General features: G+C 45.4%; 1 protein-coding gene across 1 annotated transcript in view; it reads right to left on the bottom strand.

Annotated features, from left to right (window-relative positions):
• EHHADH (enoyl-CoA hydratase and 3-hydroxyacyl CoA dehydrogenase) overlaps positions 1–27,109 on the bottom strand; it is a 38,507-nt gene that overhangs the window by 4,581 nt on the left and 6,817 nt on the right. Inside the window, exons 2-6 of the mRNA XM_025200806.1 lie at positions 22,785–22,888; positions 21,717–21,860; positions 16,645–16,756; positions 14,950–15,054; positions 7,628–7,969 (exon numbers count right to left, since the gene is read on the bottom strand). Coding sequence (XP_025056591.1) covers positions 7,628–7,969; positions 14,950–15,054; positions 16,645–16,756; positions 21,717–21,860; positions 22,785–22,802 — 721 coding nt within the window. The 5' untranslated portion in view covers positions 22,803–22,888. The remainder of the gene's footprint in view (positions 1–7,627; positions 7,970–14,949; positions 15,055–16,644; positions 16,757–21,716; positions 21,861–22,784; positions 22,889–27,109) is intronic.

Raw genomic sequence — 27,109 nt, 5'->3', positions numbered from 1 at the left:
CTCAGCCTGTTGCCTTTAACATCTCTTAATGGATGCCCAACCATCAGCTCAAGCTCAGCAGTGCTAAACCCAAGCTGTTAAGCTTCCCCCTTTCCCCTTTCTTAATCACTAGGAACACCATCACCTTGCCAGTCACTCATGTCCATCAGCAGGGCACTATCTTCAGCTTTGCCTCTACATCTTCACAACCAGGCTGTTTCTAACTCTTGCAGGTCCTTTCTGTGTAATATCTCTAACACATGGTGTTATTCACCAACATAGCTAAAACCTCTGTCCAGGCTCTCAAACTCCCCCATCTATTATTGCAATATCTTATTCCCTTGGCTTCACAGATCCAGTCTTGCTCCACTTTCATCCACCCAGGAGGCTGCCACTGAAGATCATTCCGCTAGCTGGGTTTTTGGTTGTAGCCGTGTTGATCTAAGGACATAGGTAGGCAAGGTTCTTTGAGTAGATGTGATATCTTTTATTAGACCATCTGAGTAGTTGGAAAAAAAGTTCTTGGCAAGCTTTTGGGCTCAGTCACCCTTCTGTAGACCAGCAGACTCCCTATGCCTAAAGAAGGGTGACTGTGCCCAAAACCTTGCCAAGAACTTTTTTCCAACTACCCAGTTGGTCTAACAAAAGATACTGCATCTACTCAAAGATTCATTTAGCTGTGATTCTGACCACATCACCCCTCTCTGCATCCCTCCACTAGCTCCTCGTTCACTATCACAGCAAATATAAATGGCTCCACCATCCAAGCCATTCACATGATATTCCCTCCTACTATCATCTCCTGCTCAGTACCAAAATGTCACCTCCTACCTCCAGCTGGCCAATGATGCCAGCATCCCTCACCCACTTGTTACATTTTTAAACAGTCATTTTTTGTGTTCTGTCATGCTTAAGGAAAGGTCCCCCAAACAGCCTCAAAGCTCCTCATTATCCACTTCCAAAGCTCTCCTTTACACTACCCATTGTGAGGATGCCTATCAGTGCTGAATTGCTCTGATCAGTGCCATCTCACTGTTTCCGTGTACCCCCCCCAGTCTGTCTGTATCCACTCAGTGTCTTTTCCTTTTACTTACATTGCAAGCTCATTGTAGAGGGGACTATTTTTTTTCCTTGGTTCATATGGTGCCTTGCACAGTCAAGTCCTGGCCTACGGCCAGGGGCTGCTACGCATAATGGCCATGACAATAGCAACAACAAAAACAACAACAATACCAACAAAACCACATAGAATAAAAGCTGGCACAGTTTAAAAAGCTTTAAAAAAGCAGTCCTGGGAAGCATAGGTGGACTTTGAATCTGAACACAATTAATACCTGAATAAAGCCATAACTAGATAAGAACAGGTCTGCAGTAATTCTATAAAATGATTTTTTTTTTTTTTAAATACAAAGGCCAGCTGATCAGGTTTACGAATGAAAGTCAGTCAGCCAAACAAAGACACACAAACCACGGGGATTAAAAAATTAATCTAAAGCAGCTTCATGGAGAATAACTGAAATTATGTCATCAGTAAAACAAGCTCAAGTCCCAATAACACAGATCAAACAAGGTGGCGCGTTTTCCCCACGAGCAGAAAATCGGTGACTTAACTCTCATCGTGTGTTGCCTGCATGCTCAGGTGCTATACAGAACATTTGCTGTTTTAATGACAAGAACAATGTTTTTGCAAATGCTTCAGTCTCCCAGCCATTTGCTCAAAGGCAGCTGTTTGACTGTGGACCTTTGATTGGTGTCTGACACCAAACTTTTCTTCCATAAGCCCCTTTAGCATATAAGATCTGCAACAGCATAATCAGCAAGTGCTCCTAGAATTAAAAAAAACAACAACCCTGAAATGATTTTAAATGGCTCCAAGTGTCCTTCTGCCCATACACATCTCCTGAATGCAATGGAGGCTTGGAGATGGGTTTGGCACTGGGATTTCGGAGATTCTCTTTTCCCTTCCAGTGGTGAGCCACAAAGACCGCTGGCATTTGGAGATGGTAGGAATGTCATGCACCACTCAGAGCATCCCTTCAAAGCATGGCATCCTCTGGCCCCCACTGCCAACTGTCATTCTGGGCCTGTGTGGTCACTCTCTTCTGTTATTCAGCTCCTCAGCTTAGTCCCACACCTTTTGGGGTAACACTGGGCTTTAATTTGGAAGCAGCAAGACTCAGCATTTCTCTTCAGAGACCCCCCAGCTGCACTGAAGACAAAACACACAACCCCTTTGTAACCGTTTCCACGCTGGGTCCAGGCTAGGTCCAGGCTACAGTGATGACAGATGCTTCCTTTTAACTTAAGACTTCCCAGTGACTGAGCTTTCCCAGCCTCTTTCTAAAAGCAAGCTAAATCCTTAGCAGGTGTGTTGGCAAAAGGAATGACTTGCCTCAAGGTGCATCCATGAGGAATAATTCAGCTCTCATTTACTCCCCTGTCAGAGTTTACATGCCCTGTCACAGACTATCATAGTTGTGGCACTTTGTCCTCTAGGACACAAGCCTACGGATAAGACCCGAGTTTGCCCAATTCAATTTTGACTCAGGATTGTGGGTTCCCAAGTCACTGTCTGATCCTTCAATAACAGGTATGAAATTAGATTTACTAAGCAAGATGGTAAAGGCCAGTAGGAGCCACTGAGTCCTTGCTGTCCTAGAGCTCCAGGATTTTCTTTTCTCCAAAACTGATCCATACAGCAAAGGGCAGACTGAGGAAAAAAAGGACTTCCGATGACACCCTGATTAGATCTGCTTTGGCTGGTGATCCTGGGAAGAGTGTACCAGAAGAAAGGCAGGGAGTCCTCAAGATGTGAGGGGCATCAAGGAGCATGGCGAAAAATAACTTCTACTTGGAGGGGGTAAATGACAGCAAACAGCTCAGATGACAGGGGCCATAGGGGCCTCAGAGCAAGAAAGTGGCAGAGCCATAGGGGCCAACAAGGACACAGTCTGCAGTCTATTGCACCCTTTCACTAGAAGTACATTTGCACTTCCCCAGCAGTGATGTGCTAAGGAATTCAGGTCTGTCTTCTTACTTCCTCTGAGTCATTTTGATTTATAATAAATCAAGCTTTCATCTTCCAGACTGGGGGCTATTTTCAGAGCTGTCCTGGCATCTTTCACACCCAAGGCAGCGCCATCAGCAGCAGACGGAAGCATGCTTCAGAAGCACAAACAGTGTATCAGATCGTTCCCCTTTCAACTCTTTGTCAGCAAATAAAGATTTGTCATACAAATAAAAACCTCTCTTCTCTCCATTTCATTGTGGAGTAAATACCAATGTGACAAATCCATTTGCTGGAGAGCTGAGCAAATAGTAATTATCAGTGCTTGTTGATCAGTTCCACAAGATATTTAGATTGTGAAAAATAATGATTCATTTTAATACCTAATTTATGACATTGTAAACTCAAAGCATAGATGTAGTGACATTATTTTTATATATATATGACAGAGAGAGAGCAAGAGAGAGACAGAGCCACCTATATATCATAGAAATGTGAACTGGGATGAATAGGCACAGAATTATAAGTCAAATTCAAAGCTAAGTTCAAGAGTTCTTTGATTCACAGATTAGCAGGAGTCCATTTGAATCTACACTAAATTCAAGTACTGGAGAAACAATATGTATCTTACGAATACTATGTGAAAGACTTCTGGTAATGCAGAGGGTCTATCTGTGCTTTATGGACTGTGAAAATGTTTCCGACAAAGTCCAGCATGAACAGGTGATACAATGCTTAAATGAATGCAGTAAAGACAAACAAGATCTGCAGTTGATACAGAATCTTCACTGAGACCAAAAAGCATCCATTTGTACTGGAAGCAAGAACTCAGAAACATGCAGCTTCAATAAAAATGTCTGACAGGGACATGTTCTTTCATCAAGGCTGTTAAACATCTACTCTTGAAGCACCATCAAGGACAGCTTGAAAGATAACCAGGCATGCAGGTGAACACGACAAATACAAATAACATCAGATATGCTGACAACTTGGTGTGCAGAGCATCCTCTAAAATAGAGCTGCCACACCCTGTCAATGTGGTCAAAGAGCCCAGCACATAATCCTGAATAAAAATAAATAATGCCCAAAATAAATGTACACCAGGCAAACAAGATAAATGATCCAATACATCCAATAAATGTTGATGGTTGTCAGTAGAGTAAGCTGACAGAAACAAGGGCAGGAAGTGAAAGCTGGAGGGGGGAAAGGGAGGCCAGAGACCTTGGTTCCCACAACAGGAGTGATGGTGGAATGTGGTGGCCAGGTGAGAGCCGAGGGGCCACATGTTATCCCCTCATGGGCTGGATGCAGCCTGGGTGCCACCAACCGGGTAGTCCTGGTCTACGTGATACTTGGATCAAAGCCTGAATTCAGCAGGCAAAATCTACATCTAATTTCACAAAGTGCTATGCTGCCATTAAAGTTAAGATTAAGACTTTTTAATACAACTGAAGTGCTATGTATGTATGGTCAATACTCATTCACAGTGAGTGCTGGACTCTCAAGATGGACACTGAAAGACTTTTCAAGGCTCCTATATTCTGCTTTTAGAGGAATACCAGTATAGGTTTCCCTCGCTTTATGCTGGACATGCATTCCTGGAAAATGGTGCATAACTTGAATTCGCATAAAGAGAACCTACTTTAAAATGTAACAAATAGGGACCCTGTACTGACCCCCAGACCCATTTCTACCACTTTTACAAGACAATTTTGGTACTCACCAATACCAGACAGTGCACACAAACACAGAGCACTATCATAATGGGGATGGCAACTACAGAAATACGTGTCGCAGACAACAAGCAAGGAGCACAGATTCACACAGGAGACTGTATTTTGGTGAGTGCCACACCCACAATGCACTGCACAAAGCAGCTGACTGTGGGCTTCCACCACACTGATCTCATAAGAGTGAATTTACTTCGTATATAACAAATTTTTAGTATAAAAAAGGTCATCGCCTAAGAGCGAATTTCCACGTACAAACCCCGCATAAAGCAAGGAAAACCTGTGTATTGAAAAACAGCAACACTGTGAGAATGCAAGACAGTGAGACATTAAAAAGGATGAAAGCCTTGTTCCATCCATAATTTTTTATGATTCTATGATGGTGGCTTGGGAACAGTTTGACTATATCAAAATCCAGGCAAAAATGCAGTTGTACAGACACATCATACCACAGTGTCAGAGAGGCTCCATGCTGCCATGGATCCTACAGAGATCAGATAGATGGAAAACCACCCAGAGGAAGGAGAAGAACAAGATGACACAATGGACAAGAATGCAGAGAAAAACAAGCCGTGACCATGGTTTGGGACCAAAAGAGGTGGAAGATGTTGCTCAAGAACCTCCAAAATGGAGAGGTCACCTAAATGAGTGAAATGTAAGCTCATTTTTCTAGGAACACAGAATGTAGATCTCATGCTGAGATACTCTCTTGGGAAGCAATGAATGAATAGGACCTGGAAGTCATGGTGGGTAAGCAGCTAAACATGATACTGTCACCAAGAAGACTAATATGATCCTTCATTGTTTAAACAGGGCGACACAGAGTAGGAGTGAGGAGGTTAGGTTTACCTGTCTCAGGCACTGGTGCAACTGCCACTGGAAAGCTGTCTAAGAAATATGTTGAAAAATTGGAGCAGGTAAAGAGAAGAGCCATGAGAAAGATGAAAGGATTGGAGAACTTGCCCTGGAGTGCGACTCAACCATTTAACCTGTGTAGCTTATCACAGAAATGGTGTAGGGGTGATTTTAGCACAGTCTAAAGAGGCGAAGAATATAAGTTTGTTAATAGAGGCCTCTTTAGCCTAGCAGACGTAGGCCTAACAAAATCTGGGGGCTGGAAGGTCAAGGTTGACCAATTCAGATGAGAAATCAGATGCAAAAGTTTAGTAGTGATGGTAACTAACCACAGGGCCAACTTACCAAGACTTGTGGCAGCTCCTCCATCAATGAAAGCTTTTATACTGAGATTGGACTTTTTTTCTTTTGGAAAGATATGGTCTAGTTTAAACACAGCAACTGAACTTGGAGTAGCCCCATTATATGATCAAAATAGCCCCCTCTGCCTATCAGATCTAGGCATTTCCATAGGAGACTGGGTCTCATTTATCTTTGTGGGATTTCTCTCTCAACCAGCAGGGAACTCTAGGTCTAGGCAGTGCTTCCTGTCACTCATTCCTTCCTGCAAAATCATAAAATTAAACCTTTCTGCCAAATTGTGTGTGATAAGTAATATTTATAGGCAACCAATCCTTGCTCAGCCGTCACTCACATGATAAATTGTATATTCTGCTGTTTTCCATAAATGACATAATACCCTTGGAGGGCCTTGTGCCAATTGAAGCACAAGCTTGTTGGTAGAGTCAAGTTAAAAAATAATTACTTAAGCCCAGGGGCCAGTTTTCATGGTAGAGAAAGAAGCTACTGTATACCATAAGCAGACAGCATAAAAGCAGTGGTGACCAAGTAGCTTATTACACATCTAACCAGCGTGTGGAGTGCAGCATATCAAGGGGCAATATAGGTAGATATTTTTTAGAAATCCAAGCAGTGCATCCAAAAGGTTTTATTTTAATTGCTCTTATAACAACTGAAAGAAGACACTAGCTTCCAGGGGTGCAAAGTGGCAAGTATGAATTGCAATGAAATTAAATCTTAAAATGCAGCTGTCAAAACATGTTTTGTATTACTATATCCCTGAGTGACTGTTTACATGCATGCACTGACATAAAAACTAGACTAGAGGGAGGAGAATTTTATACAAATCTATTCAAAATATGGAATTAACTCAGTACAATGCTATTTTAGAAAGAAATAACCCACTTATAAAACAGAGGTGAAGCCATAATTGAACTGATAGGAGTTTATACACTCTCTCAGAGTAGGACCATGACAAAAATAACCCAGCAGTATGCAATGAGTTCTAGCCTCATTTATTTGCCAAGAGAGGTAACAGCAGCTAGTATCAACTATGTGGATAACCTTTTCTTCATAAAATATAGATGTGGGGTGCTTTGTCTTGGGTGCCAGAAGAACTTTACCTACAGGAGCACAGGTATGCATAGTGGATCCATGAAGAGGAAATTTAGGTTGGAGATTAGGAAAAACTTTTTAACTAGGAGTTGGAACAAGCATTGGAACAGGCTACCTAAAAAAGTCATGGAATTTCCATCCCTGGAAATTTTCAAGAGCAGGTTCAACAGACCCTTGGTTGGGATGGTTTAGTCAAGGATAATCCTGCCTTGAGCAGGGGGCTGAACCAGATGACCTCATGAGGTCCCTTCCAGCTGTACTTTCCTTTGATCCTAAGATTTTAAGAGACATTGATGCCTGTGAGGACTTCAAGTCTGGCCTTTTTCCATCAAGGCTAAAATCTTAGTGGAAGGAATCCTCTGAAAAGAGTCACAAATAAAGTAAGGGGGAAGTCAGGCAGTCAAGTGACTCCAAAGCGGCTCAAAGGAAATTGTTCAAACTCTGCTGGTTTTAGGGAGCTGTGATGGACCCAAGGCCCCTGCAGTTATTATATCACTTCCTTTTCACCTCAGGCAGCTACAATTTTTCTGTTCTCTTTAATACTGGAAGTTGCCTTGGGCACAGGGAGCGGGCAAGCAGGGTGGCTCTCACATCTCCTTACCTATCACAGCTGCTTTCCGGATGGGTTGAGCTGAAGCAGTTTTCCAGGAAGTTCCAGATGGCATTGTCCATTTCTGAACTGCTCTCTCTGCAAAGAAAGCATACTGCTGTGCTTTGGCTTGGCCTGATCCCAACAGGAACTTAAACAGCTCTCTCTCTTTCTGAACCCCCTCTGCAAAAGGCAGTTGCACAGCAGCCTTGATTGCCTGGATGCACATCTCTGGAGAAAGACGCCCGCGAGCTTTTCTTTTCACCTTCACAAGGGCCTCACTGAGAATGGCTTCCATATGCGGCAGATCTGGAACGGGTTTCAGGCTGATTTTGCGTGGTCCTAGTGGCTGGCCTGCATATTGAGAAACAGATACAGACCTGGTAAAAATCTGCTAGGTCCCTGCCTCACGACAGGTGTTTGCCCCTTCTGCTATGGAAAGGCAGTGTGGTCCCCTGTTCTCCTGACATCTAGTCTGGTGGATGAGGACTCCACGTGGCACAGGAGAGCTATTTGTGACCAGTGCTCAAATGCTCAGCAAAGCAATGTCCTAAGGCAACACCTCTCTCAGCTGCAGACAGGCTCTTGTTGCCTACTGGTCACTTATTCTGCAATCTAAGCCACCAGCCATTTAACACATCCTTTCCATCAATCCACTCTACACAACTCCAACATCCATTCCTAATATTGCTTTAGTAATCAGGGTACATTGCACTTTGTTGCCCAGTCAGGGTCCTGGGTCCTCAGGTGTGTATGTGGAAGATTTGGAAGTGTAGCTTGTTTCTGTATTGATTTTGATCTAGCAGCATTAATTTCTCAATGCTCCTTTGGGTCCAACAGGATTGCTTGTCAGTGCATGGGGAAGCAAAGTAGGGGAGTAATGCTCCTGGTGCATGTTACAATTATGCCACAGTTGTGTTAATTGTGCCATAAATGACAAGGATGTTACACATGCACTCAATTTAAAATGCCATAAAATGGCAAACCAGACATAAAAATGTTCCACATACAATGGAGAACATGGCTGGTTTGTTTTATGGCTGGTTTTATGGCTGGTTTGTACAGCTGGTTTTATGGCTGGTTTGTACAGCACCTTATCTTGAATGTGTGGCATACCCACGCACTGGGGCTGTCCAGGGTGGAGGGCCGACAATCACCTGATGGTCAGAATCAGCCCTGAACAGACCCAGGTCTCCAGCTGGTGGTGCTGACAATCTTTAAAGCCCTTGGTGGGGAAAGCCCTTTGGCTCCCCACACTGGGAGCCTCTCATCCCCCATGCTCAACAGCCTTTCTGGAGCTGCTCATCATGGAGGAGTTTGGGTTGGAAGGGGTTTAAACTCTCTGGTGGGGGAAATACTTGAACCTGCCTGGGGCCAACAATCAGCTGATTGTCAGCCCCATGGGTGGGGCTGTAGTCAGTGCAAGGGGAAGCCTTTGATCATGATCCCAGCAAATTGAAAGGGAACGACTGGGATCCAATCTCTAATCCTAAAGTAGCCTCTCCTGCCATGCACACGAGACAGGGTAGGAGCTGTGACTGGGGGCAGGAAATCGGGGATCAGAACCCATTGCACCCCCATAAGAGCTTGTGCCAGGGTCATAAAAGAACAGCTGAGAGGAGTCTGTTGTTCTCTGCCAGCAACTGGCAAATCAAGGAGCCACCCCAATTCATGGAACTCATGACAAGATATAGTGGTTGCCATGGTGATGGCTAAAAGGGATTTGAATGAAGCAAAGTCTGTTGCATTTTAGACACCAACATTCCCTTCATCCCTTTCAAAAACATAATCCAGGGGCCAGTCTTGAGGCCTTTATTTCACCCAGAGGCATAACTAGTCATCTCAGTGCTTCAGGCAGAGATGCTGTTGTGCACCAGAGAGCAAGAGGAGAGGAGGAGCTGAGCACCAGAGAGTGAAAGGCACCCCCTCCAAACAGGTGCCTGGTGCTAGTGTCCTGCTCACCCTGCCCTAGTTATACTACTGCTTAAACCACCATCTGGGGAATCCCAGTGTCCTCAATGGCAGTTTGCTTGCGTAAGGACAGAGGCACAAACAGAACAAGCATCCTGTTAATGCTACAAAGCTTTCACAGGGAGAGTGACATCAGCACAGCACCATGCAAACCATCGGCTAATTAAGTCTCCCAGTGCTCATTGCGTGGAACACAACAGAGCAATTCATGGTGAGCTCCTCGCTAGGCTGCTCTCAGCACATCAGCTGAAGAGCTTATGGGCCTATCCCGGTAGTGATTCCTTGCTCAGTGCTCTGGCATTGACAGAGGCTCTCTGTGGTCTTCCACGCTGTTGCCTTGTCTCCCACAACATCACCCCAGCTATGGATGCACATCTGCTTCAGTGGTGGCAAGTACCCACTCAGCCTTTCTGTTCTCCTGGCACTGTTAGATATGAGAGAGTTGGCTCAACACCCTGAAGGCTCAGAAGAAGGGAAAGGAGCAGTGCAGTGTGGATCCATAAAAGCAGCTCCCCAAGTAGCAGGACAACGGTGGATCCATAACAGTAGCTCCCCAAGTAGCCCGTTCCTCAGATGAGCTCCTTCCCCAGAGACAGCAGAGCCTCTGAGAGAAATGGGATGAATGTAGTGGGATGATTTCCCAGGTATGGGATAAGTCACTAACATCCAGGAACCAGAAGTCTTTAAGTCTAAATGTTTCAACTGAAAACTTTTAAACACAAAAAGAGAAGGTAAAACACCTATGGTGCAAATTGCCACACTTCAGATCTGATTTTATCTGAAGAAAGATTTCTTACAGAGACTAGACATTTTGGTTAAATCTGCTAGCACAAGAGGATTTCACTGAGCCTAAGGTTCATGGTCTCATTTTTAAACCTTCTCCTTTCCCAAATATTTTCACTATAAAAAGGAATCTCTCTGCAATCCTTTAGCTCTAGCTATACCTTGTGAGTTTTCATCTATATCACAAAACAGGAATTTGGGAGTTGGCCTTACATGTGAATCTCATGACTCAATAGAACTGCAATGAGGATAAGACATACTAAGAAATTGTGTGCAACTGTGCTGTTGGTTTGGGAAGGACCTGTGGAAAGAGACAATATTGTACCTGCAGGGAAACATTTAACAAGGGCCTTGGACAGTGACTACCCTGGTAATTAGGGGTATTGAGGGAGAAGACAAAACAACTATAGCCTCTCACAAACAGGAAAAATCTTGAACAAGAAGCAGGACTAGCCCTATGGTCTGATGCCCAAAAATGGAACTGCTATACAGGGGTTCATAATCAGCTCCTAAAAATCAAGCCCCTCCTTTTCAAGCTGGCCAGGAACAGAAACACAAAGAAGTCAATGTATGCTGTCCATCAGCAAGGTAAGTGCTCTGCTTCCTCCTGTTCACCTCTGAGCAGTCCAGAAGGCAGGCTGGCTGAGGGCACTTGGTACATCCCTCTTTGCCTAGAGAGAAAGGCAGTCCCAATGGTGAGCCACAAAGGGAGATTAAAAGGATGCTGAGATATTGGAAGCCTACCCAAAGATGCTGGGGAGGTTACAGAATGCTTGTAACTGTTGCTTAGTGCCTACCTATGGTTGTTACTGTTAAGCACTAAACACCTGCCTACAGTTATCAATGTTTGTATGTGAGATTCCCACAGGCTCTCTGATGCTCAGAACAGACGCATGTGTCTTTGCAAAATTAACACCATTGGCAAACGGTGACTCAGGCATTCCTAGTCATTTCTCTCACCTACAGCCTAACGCCGGCTGAAGCTGCCAAGACCCAAATCTGTCTCAGGTTCTGCTTAGCTCTGAATATGGCCAGCCTCTGAAGTGTATGCTTTCCTACACTGCAGGCAAGACCACATGTGAGTGACAGATGTGGTCAAAGAGAGCAAGAGAACACCAGATCAAGGATAGACTGTTACCACAAAGACGGCAATGAAAAAAGAACAGAGAGAGAAATGTGCTGACCAAATGATCAGCAACCATCGTCTCATACAGGTCAGAGAAGCACGCAGAACATCAGTCATGAAGAGCAATCAAAGCCCAGGTCTGCCCACTGGTACTGTTTGCTACAAGTGCTGATGGCAATTTTCCAATTTTGTGGTGCCATCAGGTGGACAAAACTGCACTGTGCAGCTTTGACTTAGTACTGCAATGATATTTTATAAAGAGCAGCTAATGAAAGAACATTCCACTGGTAAGTGCAGGTTTCCAAAGAATTAACCCCTGCCTGTATTTTTCAATGCTGTTCTCTTCCCTCCTTTATAAGGACACTTTGAAAAATAAAGATGTTTATTTTGGCTGCAAAGGGCAATTTGTCTGAGGTTCACACTGGAGACGGTTTGAAGAACTTATGTTAACTTACCTGATCTGCATCATAACATTCTTGCTTTATTCCTGAATATGTAATTTAAGGTACTGTTCCTGCAGGCACTGTATGGTTACATGTACATTTATCTTTACGTACCCTGAGCTGTATTCGAGTAAATGTGTTTTGCTAGGAGCATTCTGTAAGAATGTTTGATGAAGGACTGTGTAAACTAACAGTGAAGGAAAGCTTGCATGGTATGTCAGTATGAAATCAAAAAGACTGATTTTTAGCCATTAACAGCACTAGCACAGAACAAAGCTTGGGAGGAAAACAGTTTTCAGCTTGATTCTTTGTAACTGATATTCTACCTTTGTCCATCCTTGGCCAAAATCTGACTGAAAATGGAAATTCTAGAAGGGACAACAGCAGACGGCTGTCATGCAGCACTGTAAGAAACTGTCTGCCTTACATGAAAAATAAGTGCTTCACAAAACACTGCTGAAATGAAGTGCTATGTAAAGACAGCAGATTCTAGCCTTGGTGTTTCCCATCCAACTGTGTCACTAGCTCCCTGAAGATGCACGAGTCAGTTGGGAAGAATGTGCTGAAACTGGGGGCCCTGCCACACATTCAAATGACAAGCTGGATAGAAACCAACTATAAAGTTGTTACACATTTTCAAGCACTAACTTTGTAGCTATTTGGCTCTTTTTATAGCTGGATAGCCATATTTTATGGCATGATAATTACTTTGCACATGTGGCCAAACTAAATTTATTTTGTAGTTTACCAGTTAATTGTGCAATATATATATATATGTGTGCCAAGGGCCTGGAGGTTGCATATAAATAAAGAGCAATCCAGTTTCCTGACGGTCGCATTTCTTCTTATGGAGTTAGTAGCACTATGACAGAAGAGAGTGCTAAACTGAAGGTAAGTATCACAGCCCTAAGCTCTCCAGATGGATGCATGGCCCGTGTCCATCCTATTCTTTCAGCATAATCAGGTACCTTGCAGCCAGCTATTTAGTTGGTTTAGCAAAAGATATCACATCTACCCAAAGAAACTCGTCTGCCTATGGCCTTAGACCAATGCGACTACAACCAACAACCCTGCTCATGTTCATTCATTGCAGAATTGTTTTCAACAGCACAGTCATTGCTGCTATTTTCAGTTATTTCCAGCTTCAAGTGAACTTTTCTTCTGGTTGGAAGCATCTCATCAGTCCCTGTGCTAATTTTAATTGGATTTGCAAAATTTTTGATCTTTGTCCATAGATTTGATGACATCTGCATCAGCTACCCAGCCTCTCCAAACACCATTTTTAGTCAGCCTGGCCTTCATCACTCTGACCTACTGCAGAAGATGCGACTACCTTCGCACAGAAGAGAAAATCAGCATAGAAATGCCTGGGAGCTTCACATGATTTCAAATGGCATAGGCAGAAAATCAGAGTGCTTGACAACTCCAGCAAAGTGACCAGAGTGCATTTTATGGTTACATTATCCCTGTTGTCATTTGTAAATACTGGTACAGACCCTACCCAGGGTGTTCATGGGTCTGGAGGACACTTTAGGGAGATCCTGAAGCTTGCTGGAAAGAGTTTGCTAAGAAAAGCAGTAACACGTCTCTTCTCCCCCAATAGATGGAGGAGGGATAAATATGGAATTAGCATCCAAAACAGGCAGATGGAATAAACGAACAGAAGTTTCTTTGTTTTTTGGAGTGTTTTTTTTTTTAGAAACAGCGAAATGCATTAACCCATATATCAGTAGAGTGTTATATTTAGACCGTTCTTAGTTGTTTGAAAAAAAAAAGAGAGTAAAAGAAGGACCCCCCATGCAACTCATTCCTCTCTGTGAACTATGAACACCAAAAACGAACTTAGAAAAAGGCAGAAGTACAGAAAGAGGGGAGAGCATCTATTGCAGGAGATCACCCCTGCCAGAAAACTCTTGGCCAAAATCCAATCCAACGTGAAAATTGCTGCAAGACACTGATCTTGAGGAAGAACCAACAAATTAAATAGCATTAAAAATATGGTGCATGTGATTGTCTAGTCACCCTCTGGAAGATGGTCCCATTGATAGATCTCTTGGCATGAGCCCCCCCTGCCCAGTGGAAATTCCCCTAGCAAAGGGAGTGCAGCAGGAAAAGCAGCTGCAATCTTCTTTGCACTGTGAACAGGTGTACGTAGAAAAGTACCTGCTGCTTATGAAAGGCAGGAGGCAACGGTTGCCAGCACATGACTTTCATGTGCAGAGCTCCAACAGGGTTCCTAACAGGAGATAAACGTACCATCCCAGAGGAGGCACCAAGTGGGAAAGTGGTATAAATTCTCCCTGTCCTCCTGCAAGGTGAATCCTCTTGTGCATACACATCCCTGAACCACCTTCAGTGACTTTGAGCTCATAAACGATCTCTTCACACACCTCCCCTCTCTGCAATCCAGCTTCCCATCAGAATGGCAATGGAACAACAGCTGATGGCGAAAGGAGCAGATAAATGGGCAGTAATGGACAGATTCATGGGGCCATTACATTTGGCTGGGGATCTGCCAGTCCCTCCATTAGAGGAAGGAAATTATTTTACAGCAGCCAGTATTGATTGTGTAGCTGAGCAGCATATAACACCAGCAAGCCGGGTCTTACAACACTTTAGACAGGAAGTGCACTCTATCCTCTTAGCGAACAAATCTCAGCCTTGAGTGGAAGCAGCACTGGACATGGAAGATGACATACTTACCAAGCACAGTGCGTACAGAATCCTTGTTGCTTTTAGTTGCAGCTCTCCAAACCCTCATCTGAATTTGGATGCACTGAAGCTCATCAGTGTTTCCAAGTTCTTCAAAGATACTTCCCAAAAAACAAGGGAATTCAAAATTCAGCAAAGAGGAAGGGAATAGAGATGGTATTTGGAAAAGGGTCACGTTGTTTTCACAGAGGGCTTTGTTCTGTTTCATGCCAGGCAGTCTCTTCCTGGACCTGTAACTCGGTAGAATGAGCTGTCCCTGGCCAATAATATCGTTACCAATGCTGCCTTTCTCTCCTTACCAGAGACTTTACTTGCCAACTCGATGGCTCTCTCAACTGTGTTTTCCTTTATGATTTCATCAATTATGCCCAACTTCAGTGCTTCGGCTGCCAGTACATGTCTTCCTGTAACAGAGAAATAAAGGGGCTCAGTGTCCTGCTCTAAAAGATATTGCTCTGTTCCACCTGATGCAGCTTCCGATTTGGTCAGGCCTGAAGTATGTTCCTGGCAGGGACACAATAGTTATATTGGACAGGGTCATGTGTTCCCAGCTAACCCATTCATTGGCTTTGTCCTAGAGTGGCTAAAGCAGCTATAGTGTAGGTGACACAGAATGAGAAAAATGCAGAGAATCTAGCTGTAAAGACTACTGAAAACCCAGCACCAATTTTCTCAGGTTACACTTAATTTAGAGCATAGTTATACAACTTATTTTTCCCCAGTTGTTTCCACTCAGCTTAGCAGGGTACAGCAGGGACTTTTTGTTTAAACAGCCCCACTATGCCCCAAATATTTCAGTAGTTTGGTTCATAGTCAGAAAAGTAATTCCCTCTGATAAAAAAGCATGAGAATACAAAGCTATTTCTTCCCTCTCTCAGTGAGCCCATTACGCTCCAGCTACTTCTATCCTGACAGTGATACGTCGCTATCTGCCAGCATGTCTGCACCCACATACACACAACAGTGTTTCATGTAGATAGGCCATACAGTGTGCGCAGAGGTAGAGTCAAATATGCAACATATCATCTATTCACACATTTTGTCTTTGTCTAGCTAAAGAGGTAAGACTGTAATTAAGGCTACAGTACTAAAAACTGCCCTTTACTGGGTCAGACAATAGATCCCTCTTATCCAGTATCCTGTGTCCACACAGGGGCAGACAGAGGATGCTGAAAGGGAGAGTGAATTGGGTCTGACCAGAGTTTTTTCCCCTGTGGCTCTCCCACTTGCAGCCTCCAATATTTAAAATTGAGGAAGTTCTGATTCAGAGGCTGTGGTCCTCACTCCAATGCTCAATAGCTACAGATGCCCATTTCCTCCAAGAATGTGACCAACCCCTTTTTGGATCTGGCTAAACTATCAGCTTCCATCACATCTGGTGGCAATGAGTTCCACACTTTAATGACACGCTGGATAAAAAAGACCTTCCTTTTGTTAGTTTTCAACTTACTACCTACTAGTTTCACTTTGTGACCCCCTAATTCTTGCATTGTGAGAGATAGTAATTAATAAATCCCTATTTACTTTCTCTTTGCCATTTACTATTTGTAAACTCCTATCATGCTCTCCTTCAAGCACCTCTTTTCTAAACTGAGCAACCCTGGCTTCTTTAGTCTGTCCTCATCTGGAAGCCCCTTCATACTCCCAGTCATCCTCGGACCTTCTCTAGTTCTTCTATATCCTTTTTGAAGTGTGGGGACTGGAACTGGGCACAATATTCAAGATGTGGATGCAGCATGGATTTATCAAGGGGCATCATGATACTTTCAGTTGTGTTTACAATTCCCTTCTTAATAACCCCTAACTGTAGCAAGCTCAGTCCAATGCCTTCTAAACATCTAGACAGGCTAGGCAAGTTTTTTGATTCAAGTGGCTTAGCCTGTGTGGAAGTACAATTTGCCTTGTCCTGACTAGAGTTTGACTTTCATTAGGTGGAACTGGCTATCATGGTCTCCTTGACATAGACTCACAAAAGATAGGTTCTAGGACTTTACCTGTGGTGATTAGGTCAAGTGCAGCTGGTACCCCAATCAGTCGGGGGAGTCGCTGTGTTCCTTCAGCAGCAGGAAGTATCCCAAGGAGAACCTCTGGAAAACCTACCCGGGCCTACAACAAAAAAAAAGGCAAAGGCTGTGATTAGAGAGCAGTGATTATAAACTGCATCCAGAAGGTGCAAGCAAAACAGACATACACTCACATGCCATTCTACTCCAGGCTGCTGTAGGAGATGCAGAAAGTTTTAAAGCAGCAAATCTGTAACAGGCCTACACGCAACCTCTCACAGCATATTCTACATGCACATGAGCATTTAAAGCAAGGCTGTTGCAAGTCTGCCCCAAAAGTAGGAAGGATTTGGGGATTTGGAGGCTATCATGCTTAGGCATTTGTCCAGAGTTTGATTAAGCTGCTCCCAGATGCAAGTCCTTCCTGTGTTCATTTTGCTCATGTTACTGCTGATCATGTTATTCTGTAGGCCTGCAGGTTTGCAGTTCGGTGATGGAGCTCATTAAAAACTTGCCAATGAGGTTATAGCCTGAATAGATGACAAAAGTGTTTCTCTCTAGCTAACAGCTATTTGCATGTCAGAGAGCTATGGCACATGCATACATACCTAATGGTGGGAGTGAGAAGATAGCAAATCTTAGAGCAAGAGGCAAAGCAATGGGCTACAGCTGGTGCTCAGAGCTCAGCCACAAACCGAAAATGCTGAACCTGGGTGATCACAGCCATCAGGATCACACCGCAGGAGGTGGGAGGGGGTGTTGGCTTGCAGCCAGCATCACCTGCTGAGCAGTAGAGTTTAGGAGGGTTGCAAGTTTGCCCATGGAGCAGAGGAGTGCAAAGGGATGCTGGAGGAATGAAAGGGAGTGCATTCATACAACACCCTGGAATGACTCGGGCAAAACAAATCAAAGAGAAACCTCAGCTAGAATGGCCTAACATTGAAACATTTGGAGGGTACTTATGGCAGTTTAACATCTCTTAACTAATGACTGCTCTTGTTTTAAGTGCCTTTATGCTGGCTTTAAGGTAGTCTGTGCCAATGCCCTTAGGCAGTGTTTGGCCACCTTTAAGAAGCTGCAGGCTGCAACAACTGCACCACTGCTGCTTCTCCCCACCCTTCCTTCCCTTGGCTGCAGTGCTGGGCCCCAGAAGCTGTTGGGGCCAACAGCTTCCAGCTGTGCCCGCAATGCAGCTGAGAGGTGTAGGGGGTAGGTAGGAGCGGAAAGAAGCAGCACAGATGCAGTTTGCAGCTCTCCAGCCTGGTACAGCTGGCCACCAGCTGGAAGCACAGCCAGGGAGCAGGCTGGGGCCAGCAAGTGGTGGAGGTCAAGCCAAAGCCCTCCAGCTCTGCAGGCTGGACCCAACCCATGGGCTAGATATTGCCAATCCCTGCTTTCAGGTATCAATAGCCAACTGCATTCCAAAGGGAAGAGCCACAGAGAAACCCAGATTTCCAGGCACCAGCATGGAAACAGCCAGATGCTGGGATGGGTACACACGTATTAGCCTCACATGACCACAAATACATTCCAGAGAGGACAATTATCTTGCTAGGTATTTAGGACGCGCCTGCCAGGAAGGAATGGTCTTTGAAATCTCCCATGCCTTGCTGCGAATCCTGGTCCCCAGCTGCCAGGGCACCTGCGGTCAAGTGCGATTTCAGAGCAACTGATACATCAGGCTGGCATCTTCTTTGGAAGAAGCAGGGGAACCTATAATAATTTTTTTTTACAAACCAAGAGTGAGATCCCTGGAAGTTAGAGGTTTCCCCTGTTGCAGCTGTGAAGTCTTGTGCAAGGGCAGGTAAAACTAAGTCTTGCACGAATGAGGAGTTGTTCTAGGGGCTAACCCTAGACTGCTCCTTCAGACAAGTAGCAGAACAGTGGGGAGAAACTGAGGTTCTTAGGGGGTTTGTAAAAAAGACCAGTGGACTATCAGGAGGGTAAATTTTCATTCAGCTGATATATGCAAGCCTGCACAGTGCCAGAGAAACACTGCATGGCCAACTGCGTCCAACTACTGGTGACTATGTATAGATTCATAGATGTTAGGGTCGGAAGGGACCTCAATAGATCATCGAGTCCGACCCCCTGCATAAGCAGGAAAGTGCTGGGTCTAGATGACCCCAGCTAGATACTCATCTAACCTCCTCTTGAAGACCCCCAGGGTAGGGAAGAGCACCACCTCCCTTGGGAGCCCGTTCCAGACCCTGGCCATTCGAACTGTGAAGAAGTTCTTCCTAATGTCCAATCTAAATCTGCTCTCTGCTAGCTTGTGGCCATTATTTCTTGTAACCCCCAGGGGCGCCTTGGTGAATAAATACTCACCAATTCCCTTCTGTGCCCCCGTGATGAACTTCTAGGCAGCCACAAGGTCGCCTCTCAACCTTCTCTTGCGGAGGCTGAATAGATCCAGTTTCTCTAGTCTCTCCTCGTAGGGCTTGGTCTGTAGGCCCTTAACCATACGAGTGGCCCTTCTCTGAACCCTCTCCAGGTTATCCGCATCCCTCTTGAAGTGCGGTGCCCAGAATTGCACACAGTACTCCAACTGCGGTCTGACCAGCGCCCGATAGAGAGGAAGTATCACCTCCTTGGACCTATTCGTCATGCATCTGCTGATGCACGATAAAGTGCCATTGGCTTTTTTGATGGCTTCATCACATTGTGGACATTTTTCCTCCCTAGGTGCAGCACTTTGCATTTCTCCTTGTTGAACTGCATTCTGTTGTTTTCTGCCCACTTGTCCAACCTGTCCAGATCTGCTTGCAGCTGTTCCCTGCCCTCCGGCGTGTCCACATCTCCCCATAGCTCTGTGTCATCTGCAAACTTGGACAGAGTACATTTCACTCCCTCGTCCAAGTCGCTGATGAAGACATTAAAGAGTATCAGTCCAAGGACCGAACCCTGTGGGACCCCACTTCCCACACCCTTCCAGGTCAAAACCGACCCATCCACCACGACTCTCTGGGTGCGACCCTCCAGCCAATTCGCCACCCACCGGACTGTGCAGTCATCCAAGTCACAGCCTCTTAACTGGGCAATGCCTTTACACCAACATAACTCAAGCAAGCCAATGAAGTTTTCACTGAGTCTTGGAGACAGATTTGTGACCCAGGGTTTATTTCCCTACCAAATTTTCAGTTCTTACTGCTTTGTTGTGGCCCTAGGGCTGTTCTGTTACAAATATATTATGGGTAAAGCTGGCAGCCAGGCCTCTGGGTTAAGGTGGCTTTAATAATCCCCTCAATTTAACTGATTATAAATTCACAAGATTTTAACTTCCTGGCCTGATTCAGCCTGTGTCAAGTCTGTGCCCCAGGCTAATTTTCCTTTTTTTGTTTCTGAGAAAAGGGTCCAGCCATTTCCTAAAACTTAGGTTAGAGAAAGATCAGTGGTTCTGCCATCTTAAATTTTGCAATAACTTTCTCTTTGAACAAGCTGTAACACCTCCCTATACTGAAATATAGGAATGGAAGAGTAGCCAGATGAAGGCAGTGGCTTTTCCTATTAAAATCTCTTTCTAAGGCTGACTAATAAGTCTCTAGAAAAAACACAAAATTTGCACATGTTCCATACAGCTTTTTAGAGACTTGCCCTTAAAACGCTTCAGTGTTTCATCTATACTGAGGACAGTTGAGCTCCACAGAGCTTTCTACAGGCCAGCTAGACTGAGTGGGCTCCTAGGATAGGCACAGGACTAAAACCCCAGAGAGGAAGCAGGCACAGAAGTAGTATCTGCTGGTTGTAATGGGAACTAGCAAATACCATACAAACAACAGCTCTTATCATTGAGTTATCCCTCAATCCTCTATCTTAGGATGTAGGCAAATGTTTTTCCCCCCCATGTTCTGGAGGGGAACCAGGAGAGCTTAACTCTTTTCCTGGCCATGGCACAGACAATGAAATGCCAGGCAAAACAGTATTATTCATGACTCTGTATGAGGGGGGTGATTCTTGTTGTACAGATAATCTTAATTCTGGCAACTCCTAATCTTTGAAAGCTAGAATGTATTATCACAATTTCCTTTTAACACTGTTTCTGTAAGCAACATGTGTTTATAATGGCAGAAGGGTATTTTTTCACAGTTTTTACTCAAAAATGTTTTGGCCTAAAATAAAAAAAGAAAGCAAAGCAAAAAAAGAAATTAAAAGTGTGCTCCTTAGCTGAAGACAACCATGAACATGTCAGACTTACAACACAGAAATACGCAAGAGCTAACAGCATCTAGAAAAGGTCCTTTTGAACTGAAATGTTAAGGTTGCCTAAGCTATTGATGTCATTGTCCACGTCACCAGTAGTGTACCAAAATCTGCCTGGATTATCGGTTAGAAACTTTGCTATTTCCCCACTAATCCCAATAGTGTGATGGAAAAGACAGTGTTCTGCTGAGATACAGCAAGGCTAGAGGGAGGGGTTAATTAATTGGTGACCCGGTGACCTCAATAAAATGACAAAATGCCCAAAACCCATTAATGCCATTCTTAAGGGAAGGCTGAAGTGTTTAATGATTGGTTTAAAGTCAGCACATTAACAGACAAGCATTTTCACATGGAAGTATTGCTCCAGGGCTGCGTCCTGGTAACTCAGCAGAAGCTAGTGAATGCCCCTCCAGGAACAGGCTGTCTCCAACCGTGCAGATCTAAAAATAACAGTGTAGTACTACAACAGCACTAACACTGCTTAGCATGCATCAGCTTTGATCCTGAACGCCCGGAAATAGAGTGCAGCAGGGAGCCCATGTCAGCTGTGCCTCAGGGCAGGAAAATCATGGGATGAGCACTCAGGCAGCTCTCAGCACTGACCTAGAGTGAGCTGCAAGTGAGCCATACAGGGAAGTGGTGGAAATCAGGTGAAGAATGGGTGTGTCTGAACAGATACTGTGAAGTCCTAGGCATGCAGACGAGGCAGTAAGATGAGAGCCTCTCCTCTGGCCTTACTGTGGCTCCTGGGAAAACCTCAAGGTGCGAGATCACCCTGTTGTACTCCGTGCACCCCTGTACAGAACCTGACCTTGTGTACCTGTGGCCCATTGCTGAACTCTGTTGTTACCATCACATCCTACCTGTGCATGTGCAATCCTGTAATGACAGCCCAGTGCTACTTCCAAGCCTCCTCCCAAAGCCACGCCTTCAATGGCAGCCACCACTGGCTTCTGACTTCTCTCTATCAGAGAGACTGTTTCTGCCAAAGCAGGTCTGTCTCTTGGCTGGAGGGAGGAGAACATTCGAATATCAGCACCTGATGAAACACAGAGGAACTTAGACTGTAAAAAAAACAAACAAAAAAACCCCCACACACACAACAAAAAAACACAGCAGGGAAAGGATTGCCTATCACGCCCCTTCCTTCTAGGCAACTCAACCCAGCTGAAATACCATGGAGTCCAAGTCAGACCTGAACTTGCAAGACAGCAATCCTGATTCCCAGGCTTGTCAAGCAGGTCAAAGATGGTGAAGAAAGGTAAAACTAATCAAACCCCTGCACAGTGTCCAGGACCCTATGTGACAAAACCTATTATTAGCCTTTTCTGTCTTTTGGGGTATAGGCTAAATAACTACAAGTGTGTGCAGTAATCACAAATCAATGTCATGACACTACTGTAATTCCCAAGCAATGGGCTCATTGCAATGGGCTCCGTCCCTTGCCCCTGTTTACAAATACAAAGGAAAATATGTCTTATATTTAGCGTCACCCATTGGGAGCATGAACCATGGGTAAAGAGGTGAAAAAGGATCCTATATGGTCAATTTCTGAGAAACACCACATTAAAGATACATCAGGTTCCTGTAGATGGTGAATGGCTAGAATAATACAAGCATCGAAATACCCCAGACCCTGCTGCTATTACTGAAATACCCCAGACCCAGAACTGCAGAATTTGTCACCAGGATACCTGTAGTGACTGTAACAGGACTTCCATGGGACATCAAAGCAGTGACTCAGTGGGCGCATGCAGGTATGCACTGCAGCTTCTATCATTTACCAGTAAAGTCATATGACCCACAGACTGTTTCTCTGTGGGTCAAATCTTGATCCCATCAGTTAAAGGGAAAAGCTTCCAGAGTCTTCAAAGGGGCAAAGAATAAACAGGAACTCTCCATCCATACCTACCTGAAGAAAAATGCCTTACCTGCAGAAAATTTCCCATTTGCCCCACAAATCACAACAGCTTTCACAGAAGGGTCTGAGTCTGCTTTCTTCACTCCTTGTGCTAAAGCCTGGACGACTGCAGAGCTAAAATAAATCAGAGACTCATTGACTGATACTTAGCCACTCTATGAATCAGAGAGGTTCACATTTCTCATAAATATTAATAGCAGGCCAGGCACAGCAGCATGGTGGAAAGGAGCACCGAGTTCCAGTAAGCTTCTGTAGACCAGCAAATCTATGCTGGATATCTTATGTGATATTCAACCCACACCAGCCACATCTTCCATAGAAATCTGCCCAAGTGAATCCGTGCACCCACAGAGAGTCACACTGAGCTCAAGGGCATGTACTGGTTGTTAAGGTCACACCCAAAGCTACAGTGCCAACAATCCTTGTTAGATATGGGGTGCTCAGCGCTCAGCCTGAGGGCCAGATCCAGCCCTCAGTGCTGTGTAATCCAGTCCATACAGCTCCCTACAGATCTTGTGGGGAGTTCCATGGGCTGTGACTCTGGATGCTAGACTCGGCATGCAGGGTGGCATGGGGCCCAATCCTGCCACATAGGGACTGGGTGTGGGCAGTATTAGACCATCACCTATTTGCTGAAATGCCTTGTAACACATTTATTTCTATGGAAGCAAGTAAGCAAGCCAGCCCAACATGCAATATGGGAAAGACCTTTTTTTTCCAAGGCAATTAAATTACTTTCCAACTTAAACGCTTGCACTCAAAAACAGAAATGGTCCCAAGTAGTTTATAAAAATGAATACCAATCCCTTGACAAGATAAGGAAAATATTTCAAAACCCTGCGGAGAGTTTAAGCCAACAGTTCACGCCCATGGTATGATCTAGATAATTATCAGGCTTTGAGCTGCCACCACTCGTAGAAATTTAATGTTCATGTTCAGGCATCTGGGAGGCTCCTGGTCCTGGGTATGACTTGAAACTGCACCCTGCTGGGAAAGGATGGCCTGGTGGGGCTTCTCATGGTGGGGAAGCTCCCCAGAAATGCCAGGCCAGTTGCCTCCCCGGTAAAAGGCAGGGAGGGGCTCCTTAAAACCCCAGCCCCCACATCCTGGTGGCATACCTTGATTTAGGGCCAGGCACAGGGACCAGGCATACCTTTGGGCACTGGAAGCGCCAGGGAGGGGGTGGGAGTTGGCCCAGAGAGGGTGGGCAGGAGAGTAGCCCCAGAGTGGGGGTAATAGAGCAGGTGTGGCCCACACAAAGTAGGGGCATCTTTACGACCTGAAGGACTGTGCGTAAGGAAGGTGTAGAGTAGGACTGAAGGCCAGTCTGAAGGGCTGCACCAGGGGTTGTGTTGAATAGGGCTGAAGGACAGCCAGAAGGGCAGCACATGGGCCAACCCCCATAAGCATGTGAATATATTGTGAACGTCGCCCAGTGAGGGGCTGGGGGCAGAGTCAGCTCAGTGTTCAGTTAATTGGCTGGTCACTGCCTGGATGAGGGTCGCGGAAGACCCAAGAGGCTGTATGCCAGCCAGCCAAGGTGAGAGTAGGCAAGCCTGATGGCCGCTCAAAGGAGCAGGGCAGAGTGAGTGTTGCCCAGCGAGGGACAGCGTGCAAGACGCCTGGTCAGAAAGGGCAGAGTGGAAGAGGCCCCAGTGAGAGGCGGGAGGGATGAGGGGGACCCCAAATAGGGTAGTGTGCAAGAGGCCCAACAGTGGACTGAGTCTGGCCCTACCTCAGGCCAGAGCTGTAATAGCAAACTAGATGCCATCTGCAAGGCATGGGCCACAGCATAGGGAAGGCATAGAGCCATGGATAGCACCCCTGGCATCGAGGCAGTAAATGGGCAGCCTCCCGCTTGTTAAATCAGAGAATATCAAGTCATGGCAGGTAAGACAGGGCACAGGTAGGCGGGCCAACATGAGACCCGGTCCTGTCTTGCCCCCTGTCACAGCAGCCAAAAAGGTAAGATATGTGGGGCCAGGGGGTGTGTGAACAAAGCTCACTGAAATGGATCCCACCCTAGATGGACAGGGCTCTGCCTCCAGTGGGGCAAGAGACAGCAATCCCACTACTGTCCATCTAATGGCTATCAAATAAAAAGTGTAGTTGAGTCACCATTGGCGAAGGAAGACCAGGAGCACAAACCAGACTCCACCACCTTCTCCTTTCTAGGGTACTGCCCTTCTCACTGAGCCACATTCCCTCCATTTATTGTCCTTCTGGTTGCCCAGTGGGCCAGCTTCACAAGTGAGGCTGGAGAGTGTGTTTGGCAATGCATAGGGGGTTGGAGCACTCAGCTGGGAAGTGGGAGATGCAGGTTCAAACCCCCTTGGAGCAAGGGGTCTCCTGCTTCCTGGGCAAGTGCCGTAACAAGAGACTAAAGGTGGGGTGTCCCCTTCTCCTTTCTACAAGTTACACACCTAAAATCCATGGAAGTAGCTCAAAAAACTATGTGAGCTGTCCAAATGCTACCTCACAGCATCAAAGTGGACCTGAATATGGGCTGTTGGGGCTAGCTTTCTTGATCAAAGGCCACAATGAAAGGTATATGAAATGAAGGAAGGGAGGACCAGCATACAGTACAACCTCCTTATAATGAACCACCACAGGGCCAGGAGAAAAAAAATCATTAAAAGAGGGTGTTTGCTACAGCAGGGTTAGTTAGTTGGCTACACCATAAAGATGTGGGAAAAAAGAAAAGAAAAAAGAATTGGTATTATTAAAAAACAGTGGCTTATTAACAATCAAGATTTATTACAATGAGATTGTAGCGTATTCCAAGATAAGAATTGGAAGAAACAGGGAAGTTTCTGGCCCAAAATGGGAGAGATGCTGTCGCATTTATTTGATGTTTAAGAAATAAGGGAAAGAACAGACTTCTTACAGGAGAAAGGGCCATGACCCCAGAGAAGAGAAATGCAGACTGAATGCTATGACAATGGGGAAACAGCTGACGGGAGAGAGGAAATGAACTGAGAATGTGCAGTTGAGAGAACAAATTAACTATCATGCCAGGGCAATAAGACACCTCATTAGGGATCTGGAGACTGGGTAGAGAAAGTGGCAGGAAGAGGAAAGGTGGATATAGCAGATAAGGAAAGAAAACCATCCCAAATAACAGCAGTGTTTTGCAATATAAGGGGCCCTGTCACATGAAGTGAGCTTTAATCAGGCCAGAAGAGAAGGCTGGTACCAGGGAGCTGGTGCAGAGGGAGAGATGCATGGGGAAGCTGAAGTAGAGTTGTAGTAAAAGGGGAGTGAGCAGTGTGCTCTTGTACACTGGATACCCACCCGAGCCATCCTTAGCTGACCAGCTTCAAACAGCAGCAGCAAACTTGGGCAGCAGAAGAAAAACTGATGACTCAAGCTGTCAGAAGAGGAATGGGGGGCAAAGAAGAGTTTCTGCATCCAGGGGAAATGAGAAGTACCATATTTACTCAACTACAAGACAAGGTTTTTTTCCCTCATTTAATTGCGGGGAGCCCTTCATCTTGGAATCAAGTATGAGGCAGTGGGAGGGGTAAGCAGCTGCTGCCTGTCCCCTGCTGCCTCTGCACCCCTCCATCTCCCCACTGCAGCCTCTTTCCCCCACATCCCCTCCACAGTCTCTCTCCCTGCCTCCCCATCCCACCACTTTATCCTTGCCCCAGCACCAGGAGGCTCAGTCCCCACTCCAGCCTGGGGCATAGAGCAAGATCCCTGCCCACTGCTGTAGCAGCAGTACTGAGCTGGGGCATGCTCTGTGCCCCAAGCTGGAGCTGGGATGGAGCCTGCTGGCATCAGGGCAAAGACAAGGGAGGCACAGGGGGGAGAGCAGAAGCTGTGGGAGGGAGGGGAAGGGGGAGTAAGCAGCAGGGGGCAAAATGCTTGACCTCCCCACACTACCTGCTCCCCCTCACTGCCTGCCACCCTGCAGCAGTGGGGAGATGGGGTGAGAGGACTAATTTAGAATGACCATCCAATAATTAGGTTCTATACATGGAAAATAATGACAAATTTATACATTTTTCAAGTATAGAATGTAATTGTTGGGAGGGGTCATCTTAAATTCAGGGTCGTCTTGTATTGGGGTAAATGTAGATGTTCAGAAAAGAAGGGAGGAAAAAAATCAAGGGGGAAAGACACCCCCACATTGTCATCCACATTCAGTGAAAATGAAAAGTTGCATTAAATGAACGGACACAGAGAGGGTGAGACACATGAGGAAATAAAGTGAGCAGGGAGCAGATGGCCCAGGAAATCCTGGGAAAGAAGCAGGGTTTAGGAAACTGTCCTGAGTACCCAAGCCTTTGTGAACTTGGAGAGAGCATGAAACCAAGGGCAAGAGTCCTC

Source organism: Alligator sinensis, unplaced genomic scaffold (assembly GCF_000455745.1).
Source record: "Alligator sinensis unplaced genomic scaffold, ASM45574v1 scaffold1086_3, whole genome shotgun sequence".
Lineage (NCBI taxonomy): Eukaryota > Metazoa > Chordata > Crocodylia > Alligatoridae > Alligator > Alligator sinensis.
Note: the sequence above shows the minus strand (reverse complement) of the source record. Positions and strands in the feature narration are given on the sequence as shown.